At 38.8% G+C, this 16,018-nt stretch overlaps 1 protein-coding gene across 25 annotated transcripts in view; it reads right to left on the bottom strand.

Annotated features, from left to right (window-relative positions):
• LIMCH1 (LIM and calponin homology domains 1) overlaps positions 1 to 16,018 on the bottom strand; it is a 388,350-nt gene that overhangs the window by 26,061 nt on the left and 346,271 nt on the right. For 12 of the 25 annotated variants that reach the window (XM_077136733.1, XM_077136736.1, XM_077136743.1 and 9 more), the window contains 3 exons: positions 15,708 to 15,813; positions 11,534 to 11,574; positions 551 to 631 (listed from right to left, as the gene is read on the bottom strand). In XM_077136733.1, coding sequence (XP_076992848.1) covers positions 551 to 631; positions 11,534 to 11,574; positions 15,708 to 15,813 — 228 coding nt within the window. The other 13 variants (XM_077136732.1, XM_077136741.1, XM_077136744.1 and 10 more) reach the window with 7 other exon arrangements.

Raw genomic sequence — 16,018 nt, 5'->3', positions numbered from 1 at the left:
GTGGCACATCCTAACTACTCAACATAGACTAGTTTCTAAGGTTACCAGGCTACTTTCAGAAGCTGAAAATCCACAAAACTGCCTTGAAGCAAGTAGGAGTGTGATAAATTTAGGCCTTTAGGAATTTCATCAGAAAATCAGCAGCTTTTACTCAAAGATGGAGTGGACATTCTACTTGAGAACTTGACTCAGGTCACATTTTGTCTCACATCTATGTCTCCAATTGCCTCTTGGTAACTCATCTTCACTGCTCCTTGAACTGGAATGTGACTGGTAACTAAGGAAGGAAGGATTGGGTAGACCGGCCCTTAATCTACACTTGGAGCTTTTAAAAAATGTTAAGATGAGTGCTTTCTCCTTATGTTCATTAGTGTAACCTCCAACAGAAGGAATCAGAGCCAGGACATTCTGTGTCATGGACACAAGATCAGGTTCTGAAAGAATCTGATTCCATCCGTTTCCTGGGCTATAAATCTACTTAATGCAACAGAAACTAAGAAAGCAAAATCTTAAGGGAAAAAAAACGATCAGGCAGCAAACCAAGTCCTACCTGGAGCAGACGCTCCTGCTCCTGCTGCCATTTCTCCTGTCGCTTGCGTTCCTCCTCTGGGTCCCATGCCCAGAATTTAAACTGCTGAGAAAAATAAAACCATGATCAGAATTGAGCCACGTAATCCAAGGACAGGCCAGAATAAGTGAACACAATTAACCTACAGCCTAGCACCCAGGTGGAAACGTGGAAGTGCACACTTTCACGTATCTAAAGGCCCTCATTCCCCCTTTGGTTGGCTGAAACCATTTTTTAGTTTTAGTCCCTTTTTGGTGCTTTTCCAAGATGCTTGTATGGTTCAGGGAACCTGTTTGGAGTCAATGCAAAACTGGCACGAGAAGGTGTGTGTTTTGAAGAATCACATAATTTTAATCCATGGTCCATTAAAAATTGATATGTACCTACAAATATATATATTATTTCCATGCATATAAACATACAGCACTGTCATTCCTCAAAGGTTAGAGTCACATCTAACCCGAACAAACATAATACTGGTGTAGAGTACCAATGAAAACTTTAAAAGTATTTTGACCCTCCCCTGACCATCCTCAGTTTCCATTTTCAGTGCCATGAAAATTCTGTCATCCTCCTTCAGCTACTATTTCTGGCAACCACATTTATTGGAAGGAAATTATGACCTTACAGAAACAATGGGAAGTGTATCCACTCTAACGATGGTGTGGTGATGAGAGATTGCAGAAAATCAAGATTACTGAGAAAGTAAAGGATGATGTCACACTTTGGGTTGTCAGGTATCTTTATGTGTGAAAGGAAAGATAATAGAAGTGGAATGTAGATTTTCAAAGCTTAACTTTAATGTCATTAATGGAACCAGACCCAGAGGAGTCATATTGAATGCTTCATAAAAGAAAATACCAAACGTACTTAATATGAAAATAATCTTTATTCACCATAAAATGTTATTACCTATTTATAACACATAAATATATAGTAATTTATATGTCTTAAAGTCAAATTAAAGATTTAAATTATGTCTTTTTTGTGAATATCACCATACTTTCATTCTTTTTTTTTTTTTAACCATACTTTCTTTCTTATGGTGGATTCCAGAGCTACAGGAGAGAAATGGAGCACGGCATGAGAAGGTTTTTGCTTTATTTCTCTTAGAAGCAATTTCACAAATGCATTCATGCTCCTGAGCATAAGATGCTTATCCTGCAAAATGATCCTCAGCCCCATATGCCAAGCAAACGGGACTGATGATCTCGGCAGCACCGTATAGATGACAAAAGCATTCTGTACGAAGTGGTGTGGATGGTACTTTTTTAAAGCAAACCTTTTATGCTACTGTTTTCCCACACTGGGTTTCCATAAATGTGTTGTTAAACTCACCAATACCCACCAGTTCTGCCTTAGGCTCAGGCCCTGCATATCACAAACACTTAAAAATAAAGATTTAATTTATTTTTAAACAAAGATTTTTGTGGGTTTGGTAACCCATGCAGTGTACGAGAGTAATGGGAGAGGCCTGCCTGAACCAAAGCAGGTGCAATGGGGAGACCAGGGACTGCTGTGTTTAAATCTGGCTGCCCTAACCACCCCTGGTGGGTTCTAGGCAGACCAGCTTCCCCAATAACTGTGCTCTCCCTATCTCCTCTGTTCTGATGGGGTAGTTTGGAGAGGCACTTAGAAATTCCCTAGGAATTCTGAATTGGAAGAAGCGAGTCGGACAGAGGTTTGCAGGAGCTGCCTACCTTGGCTCTCTGGGAAACTGGACAGGGTCAGTTCTTGCCCCAGGTTTAGGTGGGCCCAGTTACTACCCAAGAGTCCTGGGCCAGACCCACCTTCCACCTCGCCCCACCCCAGAAGTTATAGGCTCCCACTCAGGGAGCATAGAGGCTGGCTTGGGGCCAAACAGGGGCCCCAGGAGAGAATGCGTTTCAGGCCACAGGCACTGCTTGGCTTAAAGCTGTAATATATTTAGATGCAGGGAATGTGGGCCTCAATTTGTACTTCTGCTCTGGTTCTTGCAAATGGGGGGGACGGCCATGATGCTTATAAAATAGTCACTGAAGAAACGTAGGCAAATGCATTAGGGAAATGCACTTCCTAAATGACACTCTTGGGGTTCAGGCTACATAATAAAGGATTTAACAAGTTAGGGGGCAGGGGGGGATTATTATTAAATCTTATATAATCCAAAATTTCCCAAATTTCTTTGGATGGCCTAGAAATTACTTCTACGGATCCAAGCTGGGAAGTTCCACTGGAATTTAACGGCTTGGAAGTTGGCTCTACCCAGCATTTTCCTAGGACTTTGAAGCAGTTTTAAAATTCAGGACTTCTCTTTTATCTCAGAGGCATGACCCTTCTCTGTCTTTTGAGGGAAAAGAGTGTAGGTGAATAAAGCTATTCACATAGGAAGACAAGCAAAAAAATTCCAATAGTAGAAAAATAAGGGGAACAATTAGGAATTTTTTAATTTTCTACATTTCACTAGGTAGGAATCTTAAGAATATATCAAGTAAAGAACAGGCAGATAGTTGGAGGCATTGTGGCTGGGGATCAAACACTGAGAAGAAAATATAGAATATTGGTTAAAAAGCAAGAGAGAAAAACAATGGGAATTTAAAGAGGAAGGGAATGAGAAAGCAGCGAGTGATAAACAAGAGTGGAAAAGCGGTGACCTTGCTTCTTCCTTCAGGGGATAGCTGTTGAACAGTTACTGTGGGTCAGGTGTGGATACAGTAGCTGGCCAAGAGGCAGTCCCAGCTTTGGGTGGGGAAGGTCAACAGATAAATTAAGTGACACCAGAAATCAGTGTGATAACTATCACACAAGAGATTTTATCTAAAAGGTTCCTGAGAAAATCAGAATGGAGAGCATTTGGATCACTTTGCTTTGTAATTTGTCTGTTGACAGGTTTGTATCTTCCTCTGGCTTGGCCGTTCCTTGGGGGAGGGAGGGTCCCTTGTACTCCTAAATAGCTCAAGCACCTTGCATGCTTAGGCCCTCAGCAAACGCTTGCTGCTGCGTAAATGATGGAATCACTCCCTGCTAGGGTAATGCATCTCCTGCCCTTCTCCCTTTAACAGTCCCTAAAGCCTCAGCCCAGTCCAAGTCTGACTGAAAATGGCCCAGGTCTATTGAGGTCAGCATAATCAAATGATTATTTCCTCTTCAAGCTTCTATTATTTTCAAGTGTCTATTACTATTCTGCTCTATGAAGAGTCATTTACCATAGAAAGGATATCAAATTTGGGTAGGTATTTTAAGAGAATTCATTTATATAAGTAAGCAATTTGCCTCTTGTACTCTTTTGCACAAAATGAAAATAAGAATATGTCTTTGGAGCATTCTTCCTCTCCACCCTTGCCCAAGGGGTACAAGAATAATTTGGCATTGTTAGTCCAATGCAGTTTAAGATGGAAACCAATGAGTTATAGGATACTCTTTAAATCTGAGCCATGCATGCCAAGTTTGGGATCCTTCAAGGGGTTTCCATTCACTGTGAGCAGACTCAGCTTGCTGGGAAATTCAGGATTCCTAGAGTTGGCTCAGAACTGAGTCTCCACAAGTGACCCCTGGAGACAAAGGTTCTGTGCCAAGAAACATAACCCTTTTCCATTCTGCAGGGGAACTTAGGAATTCTTGAAGTGAGAACATTTACCTACAGGTATTGACCAGGGTGAGCCTTTTGGATCAACCACTGAAGAGGATTAGTTCTTATGTCAGGCTTTCATATAACTATTTCTATTAAGGATCACAACAACCATAAAAAGAAGGTATTATTAACTCAGTGTACAATTAAGGAAGTTGTGGTTTAGAGAAACTATATAATATTGTGAGGATCATATAGTCAGTGAACCTGGAATCGGGATTCAAGATCAAGTCAAAGATGCAACAGTGCTTATGTGGTTGCACCCAGAGAGCTCAGGAGAAATGCTGCAATGGGAAGTCTCCAAATCTGATGGGGATTTCATAGTGTAAACAAGGTTGACAGACCCAGCATTGGAGATACCCAGTTCACAGAAGAGCTAGGTCTACAGAGAATGTTCAGCTATAATTCAGCAGCAAGGAATTTCTACAGCTCATGTGTCTTGACACTTAAGCAAATGCCTTCTTATTTCTTTGAAATAAAAAACTGAAGATTAAATATTTCAATTCAGCTAATACTATTTAAGATATTGATTGTGAAAAGGGGTACCACAAAGGGAGCTTAGATCTCCCAAAGAGTGTCTAGACTGGTCCATTATGCCAGCAATATACTATGTGAAAATGATTTTGAATGCCTATGGAAGTTCTATATTTTAATACCATCATATTCATTTTTAATTGCTTCTTTTAGATTTTTTTACTTTACTGAATCACTTAACGTTTTATTTCCAGGTACAATCACAGCTCCATATAACAATAATCCATGTCTCCTGACAGCATTATTCACGAGTTTTAGTTATTCTTTTAAAATCAATTGTTTGGAGCCCATTTCTGGTTGAATCCTCTGAAAGCAAATCAAATATTTTGTGAATTAAAATCACATTAAGAGACTTCCTGGAAGATGGCGGCTTAGTAAGACGCGCGGATCTTAGTTTCTTCTCCAGGACACCTACTAGGGGAGTAGAAACGATACAGAAAGCGCCCAAAGCCACAACAGAGATAAAAAAGACAGCGTACCCCATCCTGGAACGGCTGGCTGGCTGAGAGAAGCAGCTCGGGTGAGATCACCGAGGCGCGCGGACCTTACCGGGTGGGGTGGCAAGCGGCCGGAGTTACTCCCTTCCCCCTTCCCGGGCCGGCTGGGAGAATTGGAGAGGCGGTCCCCTGAAACCAAGGCGACTGGCGCCCACACCACGCGCAGCCCCCGGACCAACTGAGAGAATTGGATCGGAAATCCCCAGCCCACGGAGAACGGTGACGGGTGGGGGAGGCCCCTTCCAAACCCGTGACTCCCGGGGAAGTGCACTCTCTCGGGCGGGCCGCTGCCGCTGGCGCCCTCCCGCCACGCTTGTTGCCCAGGGCCGACTAGGAAATTCGGACGGGCTCTTTCCCTGGCTGCGGCGACCAGCAACCCTCCCTGTGTTCGGACCGAGGGGCGGCTCAAGCCGCTTCGGCTAGCGAACCCCCAGGACGGCGAGAGTTTTCCAAAGTTTAAGGTCCCACAGCACCTTTTACTGGTGGGACCCGCAGGCAAACGTGTGCCACGAGCGCCACCTACTGGGCAGGATAAGAAAAACAGAACCCAGAGATTTCACAGAAAAATATTACAACCTTGCTGGGTCCAACACCAAGAGAAATCTGAATAAATGCCCAGACGCCAGCAGCAGAAGATAACTGTCCACGCTCAAAAGATTGAGAATATGGCTCAGTCAAAGGAACAAACCAATAGCTCAAATGAGACACAAGAGCTGAGACAACTAATGCTGAATATACGAACAGAAATGGAAAACCTCTTCAAAAATGAAATCGATAAATTGAGGGAGGACATGAAGAGGACATGGGCTGAACATAAAGAAGAAATAGAAAAACTGAAAAAACAAATCGCAGAACTTATGGAAGTGAAGGATAAAGTAGCAAACATAGAAAAAATAATGGATAGCTACAATGATAGATTTAAAGAGACAGAAGATAGAATTAGTGATTTGGAGGATGGAACATCTGAATTCCAAAAACAAACAGAAACTATAGGGAAAAGAATGGAAAAATTTGAACAGGGTATCAGGGAACTCAAGGACAATATGAACCGCACAAATATACGTGTTGTGGGTGTCCCAGAAGGAGAAGAGAAGGGAAAAGGAGGAGAAAAACTAATGGAAGAAATTATCACTGAAAATTTCCCAACTCTTATGAAAGACCTAAAATTACAGATCCAAGAAGTGCAGCGCACCCCAAAGAGATTAGACCCAAATAGGCGTTCTCCAAGACACTTACTAGTTAGAATGTCAGAGGTCAAAGAGAAAGAGAAGATCTTGAAAGCAGCAAGAGAAAAACAATCCATTACATACAAGGGAAACCCAATAAGACTTTGTGTAGATTTCTCAGCAGAAACCATGGAAGCTAGAAGACAGTGGGATGATATATTTAAAATACTAAAAGAGAAAAACTGCCAACCAAGACTCCTATATCCAGCAAAATTATCCTTCAAAAATGAGGGAGAAATTAAAACATTCTCAGACAAAAAGTCACTGAGAGAATTTGTGACCAAGAGACCAGCTCTGCAAGAAATACTAAAGGGAGCACTAGAGTCAGATACAAAAAGACAGAAGAGAGAGAGATGGAAAAGAGTGTAGAAAGAAGGAAAATCAGATATGATATATATAATACAAAAGGCAAAATGTTAGAGGAAAATATTATCCAAACAGTAATAACACTAAATGTCAATGGACTGAATTCCCCAATCAAAAGACATAGATTGGCAGAATGGATTAAAAAACAGGATCCTTCTATATGCTGTCTACAGGAAACAAATCTTAGACCCAAAGATAAACATAGGTTGAAAGTGAAAGGTTGGGAAAAGATATTTCATGCAAATAACAACCAGAAAAGAGCAGGAGTAGCTATACTAATATCCAACAAATTAGACTTCAAATGTAAAACAGTTAAAAGAGACAAAGAAGGACACTATATACTAATAAAAGGAACAATTAAACAAGAAGACATAACAATCATAAATATTTACGCACCGAATCAGAATGCCCCAAAATACGTGAGGAATATACTGCAAACACTGAAAAGGGAAATAGACTCATATACCATAATAGTTGGAGACTTCAACTCACCACTCTCATCAAGGGACAGAACATCTAGACAGAGGATCAACAAAGAAATAGAGAATCTGAATATTACTATAAATGAACTAGACTTAATAGACATTTATAGGACATTACATCCCACAACAGCAGGATACACCTTTTTCTCAAGTGCTCATGGATCATTCTCAAAGATAGACCATATGCTGGGTCACAAAACAAGTCTTAACAAATTTAAAAAGATTGAAATCTTACACAACACTTTCTCGGACCATAAAGGAATGATGTTGGAAATCAATAATAGGCAGAGTGCCAGAAAATTCACAAATACGTGGAGGCTCAACAACACACTCCTAAACAACGACTGGGTCAAAGAAGAAATTGCAAGAGAAATTAGCAAATACCTCGAGGCGAATGAAAATGAAAACACAACATATCAAAACTTATGGGACGCAGCAAAGGCAGTGCTAAGAGGGAAATTTATTGCTCTAAATGCCTATATCAGAAAAGAAGAAAAGGCAAAAATTCAGGAATTAACTATCCATTTGGAAGAACTGGAGAAAGAACAGCAAGCTAACCCCAAAGCAAGCAAAAGGAAAGAAATAACAAAGATTAGAGCACAAATAAATGAAATTGAAAACATGAAAACAATAGAGAAAATCAATAAGGCCAGAAGTTGGTTCTATGAGAAAATCAATAAGATTGATGGGCCCTTAGCAAGATTGACAAAAAGAAGAAGAGAGAGGATGCAAATAAATAAGATCAGAAATGGAAGAGGAGACATAACTACTGACCTCACAGAAATAAAGGAGGTAATAACAGGATACTATGAACAACTTTACGCTAATAAATACAACAATTTAGAGGAAATGGACGGGTTCCTGGAAAGACATGAACAACCAACTTTGACTCAAGAAGACATAGATGACCTCAACAAACCAATCACAAGTAAAGAAATTGAATTAGTCATTCAAAAGCTTCCTAAAAAGAAAAGTCCAGGACCAGATGGCTTCACATGTGAATTCTACCAAACGTTCCAGAAAGAATTAGTACCAATTCTCTTCAAACTCTTCAAAAAAATCGAAGTGGAGGGAAAACTACCTAATTCATTCTATGAAGCCAACATCACCCTCATACCAAAACCAGGCAAAGATATCACAAAAAAAGAAAACTACAGACCAATCTCTCTAATGAATACAGATGCAAAAATCCTCAATAAAATTCTAGCAAATCGTATCCAACAACACATTAAAAGAATTATACATCATGACCAAGTAGGATTCATCCCAGGTATGCAAGGATGGTTCAACATAAGAAAATCAATTAATGTAATACACCATATCAACAAATCAAAGCAGAAAAATCACATGATCATCTCAATTGATGCAGAGAAGGCATTCGACAAGATTCAACATCCTTTCCTGTTGAAAACACTTCAAAAGATAGGAATACAAGGGAACTTCCTTAAAATGATAGAGGGAATATATGAAAAACCCACAGCTAATATCATCCTCAATGGGGAAAAATTGAAAACTTTCCCCCTAAGATCAGGAACAAGACAAGGATGTCCACTATCACCACTATTATTCAACATTGTGTTGGAGGTTCTAGCCAGAGCAATTAGACAAGAAAAAGAAATACAAGGCATCAAAATTGGAAAGGAAGAAGTAAAACTATCACTGTTTGCAGACGATATGATACTATACGTCGAAAACCCGGAAAAATCCACAACAAAACTACTAGAGCTAATAAATGAGTACAGCAAAGTAGCAGGTTACAAGATCAACATTCAAAAATCTGTAGCATTTCTATACACTAGTAATGAACAAGCTGAGGGGGAAATCAAGAAACGAATCCCATTTACAACTGCAACTAAAAGAATAAAATACCTAGGAATAAATTTAACTAAAGAGACAAAAAACCTATATAAAGAAAACTACAAAAAACTGCTAAAAGAAATCACAGAAGACCTAAACAGATGGAAGGGCATACCGTGTTCATGGATTGGAAGACTAAATATAGTTAAGATGTCAATCCTACCTAAATTGATTTACAGATTCAATGCAATACCAATCAAAATCCCAACAACGTATTTTTCAGAAATAGAAAAACCAATAAGCAAATTTATCTGGAAGGGCAGGGTGCCCCGAATTGCTAAAAACATCTTGAGGAAAAAAAACGAAGCTGGAGGTCTCGCGCTGCCTGACTTTAAGGCATATTATGAAGCCACAGTGGTCAAAACAGCATGGTATTGGCATAAAGATAGATATATCGACCAATGGAATCGAATAGAGTGCTCAGATATAGACCCTCTCATCTATGGACATTTGATCTTTGATAAGGCAGTCAAGCCAACTCACCTGGGACAGAGCAGTCTCTTCAATAAATGGTGCCTAGAGAACTGGATATCCATATGCAAAAGAATGAAAGAAGACCCATCTCTCACACCCTATACAAAAGTTAACTCAAAATGGATCAAAGATCTAAACATTAGGTCTAAGACCATAAAACAGTTAGAGGAAAATGTTGGGAGATATCTTATGGATCTTACAACTGGAGGCGGTTTTATGGACCTTAAACCTAAAGCAAGAGCACTGAAGAAGGAAATAAATAAATGGGAACTCCTCAAAATTAAACACTTTTGTGCATCAAAGAACTTCATCAAGAAAGTAGAAAGACAGCCTTCACAATGGGAGACAATATTTGGAAATGATATATCAGATAAAGGTCTAGTATCCAGAATTTATAAAGAGATTGTTCATCTCAACAACAAAAAGACAGCCAACCCAATTACAAAATGGGAAAAAGACTTGAACAGACACCTCTCAGAAGAGGAAATACGGATGGCCAAGAGGCACATGAAGAGATGCTCAATGTCCCTGGCCATTAGAGAAATGCAAATCAAAACCACAATGAGATATCATCTCACACCCACCAGAATGGCCATTATCAACAAAACAGAAAATGACAAGTGCTGGAGAGGATGCGGAGAAAGAGGCACACTTATCCACTGTTGGTGGGAATGTCAAAGGGTGCAACCACTGTGGAAGGCAGTTTGGCGGTTCCTCAAAAAGCTGAATATAAAATTGCCATATGACCCAGCAATACCATTGCTAGGTATCTACTCAAAGGACTTAAGGGCAAAGACACAAACGGACATTTGCACACCAATGTTTATAGCAGCATTATTTACAATTGCAAAGAGATGGCAACAGCCAAAATCTCCATCAACAGAAGAGTGGCTAAACAAACTGTGGTATATACATACGATGGAATATTATGCAGCTTTAAGACAAGATAAACTTATGAACCATGTAATAACATGGATGGACCTAGAGAATATTATGCTGAGTGAATCCAGCCAAAAACTAAAGGACAAATACTGTATGGTCCCACTGATGTGAACGGACATTCGAGAATAAACTTGAAATATGTCATTGGTAACAGAGTTCAGCAGGAGTTAGAAACAGGGTAAGACAATGGGTAATTGAAGCTGAAGGGATACAGACTGTGCAACAGGACTAGATACAAAAACTCAAAAATGGACAGCACAATAATACCTAATTGTAAAGTAATCATGTTAAAACACTGAATGAAGCTGCATCTGAGCTATAGGTTTTTGTTTTGTTTTGTTTTGTTTTGTTTTGATTTTACTATTATTACTTTTATTTTTTTCTCTATATTAACATTCTATATCTTTTTCGGTTATGTTGCTAGTTCTTCTAAACCAATGCAAATGTACTAAGAAATGATGATCATGCATCTATGTGATGATGTTAAGAATTAATGATTGCATGTGTAGAATGGTATGATCTCTAAATGTTGGGTTAATTTCTTTTTTTCCGTTAATTAAAAAAAAAAAAAAAAAGAAGGGATAATTGGAGATGAAGGGATACAGACAGTACAACGGGACTGGATATAAAAACTCAGAAATGGACAGCACAATACTACCCAATTGTAATGCAATTATGTTAAAACACTGAATGAAGCTGCATGTGAGGTATAGGTTTTTTGTTTTTGTTTTTTTTGTTTTTTTTTCTTTCTATTATTGTTTTAATTCTTATTCTGTTGTCTTTTTATTTCTTTTTCTAAATTGATGCAAATGTACTAAGAAATGATGAATATGCAACTATGTGATGTTATTAAGAATTACTGATTATACATGTAGATTGGAATGATTTCTAATTGTTTTGTTAATTCTTTTTTTAATTAATAAAAAAAAAAATCACATTAAGCTCATGCATGGTCTTATTCCACAAAATGAGTTACTTACAGGTGTAGTTGCTGGGGACTTTTCACTGCTTGGAGAATCTACTGCACAGAAAGAGGAAAAGAAAATGAAGATGACAATGTGAATAACTTCTAACTGATATTCTATTTGATCCTCACAGTGAAGTGCAGGTTCTATTTTAGCTTCGAACCAATTTTTTTTTTAAGCCAAGACCTTTAGAAAATCACGTTAAAGCAGATCCCGAAGCAGTCTGTACCCACCACCAAAAGAAGTGATGACCGGTATTAACATGATTGGTCAAATCAGTTAGCACCAGGTTCTAGACTACAGAAAGCAAAAGCTATTTATTCCTATCAGTGCTGCTTTTAATGCACTTGCATTCTGCCGTGGCCGACCACCAGTTCCCTCACTGTCCAAAATGGAGAAGTATTATACAGAGTAAGGGCAGATGTCATTGAGAGAATAAAGAAAGTGACACAGTTAACAAAAGAACCCATATCAGTTTTTGGTAAATGCCTCTGATCTTTGTTTTGTCTGTTTTTTTAAAGTAGGGGACATTAAAGAAAAGGATGAATAACACAACTTCACTGGAATCTCAGAATCAAAATAAAGTGTTTTGAATTTCCTCCCCCTGCCCCGATTTTAATATAATTGGTTCTGATATCAAAAGAACTAGCTCTTTGCCAACTGTGTGTCAGAAACAGGCACTTTTCTCTGAAAGCAGAAACGGAAACATACATCAGACATCACTGGTTGCTTCCAACATGGATTTTTGCACAAAAGAAATACAGCTACGGGGTATGCTGTTTACCTGACTGGGAGAGAAACTGGGAGCGTCGCCAAGAGTTCTGAACTCTAAGCGGAAGGCTGGCAGTGCCAGGCGGCTCTGGGTCAGGTGGCAGAACAGAACAAACAGAAAACCATGAGATTGGGGGTGAGACTTGAATAAAACCGGCGCCCAAGTACTAAAGGAGGTTTGGCTGTGGTCAATAACAGAATTGAGAGTGATGGAATCTAAAGTACAAATACATCAATGAAACACATACAAAACCTGAAGACCTGGACAAATGTCAATAGAAACGTGACAGTTTATGCCACTGTGTGTCTTCTTTGGTGTTAAGCGAAATTTTACAGACTCGCATTTCGTTGCAATAGTGTTAAAATGTTAAATCTCAAAATGACAGAAATTATATACAATGCAAGGGCAAATGCACAGTTTGCACTGTTTCTGGAAACCACTGGAAAAGTATAAAAGACAGCAGAGATGAGCAGTTCAATTACTAGTGTAAACACATTATACTTTATGAAGGTCAAATATGGAAGTCCATGGCAGATGTTTAAAAAAAAGGATGTGTCCATTTTAACTGGAGGCATCAAATATGTACTACAGAAGCTCATATCAAAGAATTACATCCTTAAACTGTGTGCTGTGATATTCCCTCACCATTCTCAATGCATACAAAGGTATTTATTGTTAAAGTGTGCACATATTTTACTGAATGCCAATTTGAAATATCTTTCCGTTGTTAGGAGACAGTTGAGGAAAGGAAATTTGTCACCTTTAAATGTATTTTTATAAAAGTGTTCAGAGTATTTAAAAACTATTTATGCATGTTTGTGTTTAAGTGAAATTGGGAGAACATTAGCATCAATCAGCAGTTCTTCAATGGCCTGTGTGATCAGTTTATAAACAGATGATTTTATAGAGATGGGAAGAGGTAACACTTTCTGGGAGACAGAACATTAGATGTGGCTCCAGGAGTCCTGATCCTAAAGCTAAAGTTTTTTTGAACTTGATGTGTGACCTCAGACTCGTCAGTTAAATGCACCCTGAAGTTTCATAGCTGGGCAGAGCCCTCTGCTTCCCTTCTCCCCCCAGTTAAAGAAAAATTCACGCCTTTTAAAGTTATATTTATTAGAGGCCTTGTCTTTATAAACTCCAGGCAAGTATGACTGCTATTTTTCTATCAACCATGTCTCTGGTGTACAATTTAAATACACATTCCAAATCAGCAGTTTTCACAGAGTGTGGGCCTCAGTTCGGTAGCATCAGCATCACCTGGGAACTGTTAGAATTGCAAATGCTCCGACTCCAGTCCAGACCTACTGAAGCAGACGCTCCTGGGGTCTGTACTTTAGCAGCCCTGCGGGAGACTCTGGTGCACGCTCACATTTGAGACTTATGGGTTGAAGCAGCTTATAAGTTAAGCATAAAGAGATCCTCGCACCAGTATCTCCACAAGTATAAACACTCTTATTATAAGGAAACTGTTCAAAAGAGTTTATTTCTGCCTGGCTCTTACTCCACGAGGTGTAATGTACTTATACCCTGACCGTTACTGTTCTGCAACCTCCAGATCACATTTATGAATGCTTATCTGGGCCAGGTATTGAGCTAAATGCCAATGGCTTATCCCACTTCATTCTTCCGCTCTTCCTTTGAGATTGGTACTATAATTATTTCCAGTTACAGGTGAGGATTAAGGAGACTTCGTGGCTATAGACACACAGTTGAGAACTAAAAGAGCAAGAATTTGAACCCAGGCATTCTGTTCCCAGAGCCTACAGTTGTAATCACAGCTTCCAAGAACACACAAGAGTACCAAATGCATTCCAATCTTGTAAAATAATTTCAGTGCTATGGAATTTTCTTTTTTGATTGTACAATGTGGACAAAGCATGAAGTAAATTCCCTTATTTCAACAGCCTATACGAAAATCAAAATACCTTACAACAAGTGAGGGAATGTACATAACTCAGACAATAAAACTACTTAACATGGCTTAAAATATCCATGCCTTCTCTATATTACTTATCTATGCAATTACCAACTGCAAGGAATAGAGCAGAACTAAAATCTTCCTAATATGCCCAGTTGCAGACCCAGCTGCGAAACATTTTTTCATCTATTCCTTACAGGACAGTAGAACTGATCCATTTGAGAAAAACCCTTTGAAGACAGGATTAAACCTGTTTCACATTAAGGAACTAGTGACCATCAGTACCAGCTAATTCCCTCCCAAGTGTTCCCTGCCATGTGGATAGAACCAAACTTAACTCCCAACCATCAACAAAGGTAAATGGAAGCCAACTTGGATTCTGCCAATGGTGGTCCTTTGACAGTAGGCACCTTTGAAAAGAGAAGTAAATAAAAATCTTCTGTCACAATGGGCTGATAAGCTACAAAATGTTCAAGGGAAGGGTCATAAAAAACAAAGCAAAACAAGAAACCTTGCAATTCTTGTCTCCTGAACTCTGGCTCCTTCCACATCTAGACAGAGAAAATTCACACCAGTAAAGCCTAGTGGTCTATCTGTTTTGTACAACAGTTCCATGGACCATGGAATTCTCAGGACCCATTTCTCCTACTACCTGCATCCCCAAGGCCCTTTGTGGGGATTGTGGGCACCTGGATTTCCCATCCGGATAAAGGGATTCAAGATGGGATCATAATGAGTAAAGGTGTGGATTCACAATCAATATATGGCTCACAGCTACTGCCATTTTAAGATCCTACACACCTATATTTTAATAGACCACCCCTTCCACATTATATCAAACATATTAAAAGTATCAAACATATGAAACATATTAAAATGTCCCCTCAGTACACTATATATATATATATTTCTTGCTGTAAAGAATTTTTGGAAAGATTAAAAATTTTTGGACCTGAATACTGTGTTTAATCTATGATAGTTTATGATTTCTCAGTAATCATCAAGCACACCTGGGAATTATTATGGAGCAAGAAAATATGACGCTTTTTGAAAGTTATTTTCGAATCAAATGGAAATTTCAAGTAGACTAAAATGAATAATCAATGAAGTTGATACAATATTAAGATTATAAACTTTTTATTAAATTTATTGGTTTTGATTTTGTAATTGTTTCATATTTTTATATCAAAAACACATAACAGATGTTTCATATTTGTTTTACAGTCTCAACCACTTTGTATACTCTGTTGTGCCCACAGGGCCTGGCTGGTGAAATGGCCTGGGCAGCTGGGTTCTGGCTTCACCAGATAGAAAATGCAGCCTCAGCATTCCATTCTGAACTTATTAATTCAGCCATCATGAACTCTGGAAAACAGCATGTCTAAAGGAGCATCAACATAGAGGACCTAATCTTCTTTTAAAATAAAGACTATTTCACTACAGATGGGCCCAGACAGAACATGTGGAATTAAAAGAAAACATTGCCTTTTTTTTACCTTGAGCATTGAGATTTGGCAAATGTAGTTGGTTGGTTTCAGGCATTGTGTCCAGAAATGGAAACATCAGGGTTGCTTCTGGTTCTGGAGATTTTGGCTTTACCACCTGGATGACAGGCAACAGACATAAACATTGCAATGATTTTTTTTTTTTATTAACAAAAGCATAGGTGAAATAAAACTTAAGGACCATATATGCTATTACAGAAGTCAGTAAGTCCATTTTCCATTTAACTTTTAAATGGAAAATTTTTACCTCATCCTTAAACCCCCTTCATGTTTTCCTACATTATTATAGAGGACAATTTTTC

Source organism: Tamandua tetradactyla, chromosome 19, assembly GCF_023851605.1.
Source record: "Tamandua tetradactyla isolate mTamTet1 chromosome 19, mTamTet1.pri, whole genome shotgun sequence".
Lineage (NCBI taxonomy): Eukaryota > Metazoa > Chordata > Mammalia > Pilosa > Myrmecophagidae > Tamandua > Tamandua tetradactyla.
Note: the sequence above shows the minus strand (reverse complement) of the source record. Positions and strands in the feature narration are given on the sequence as shown.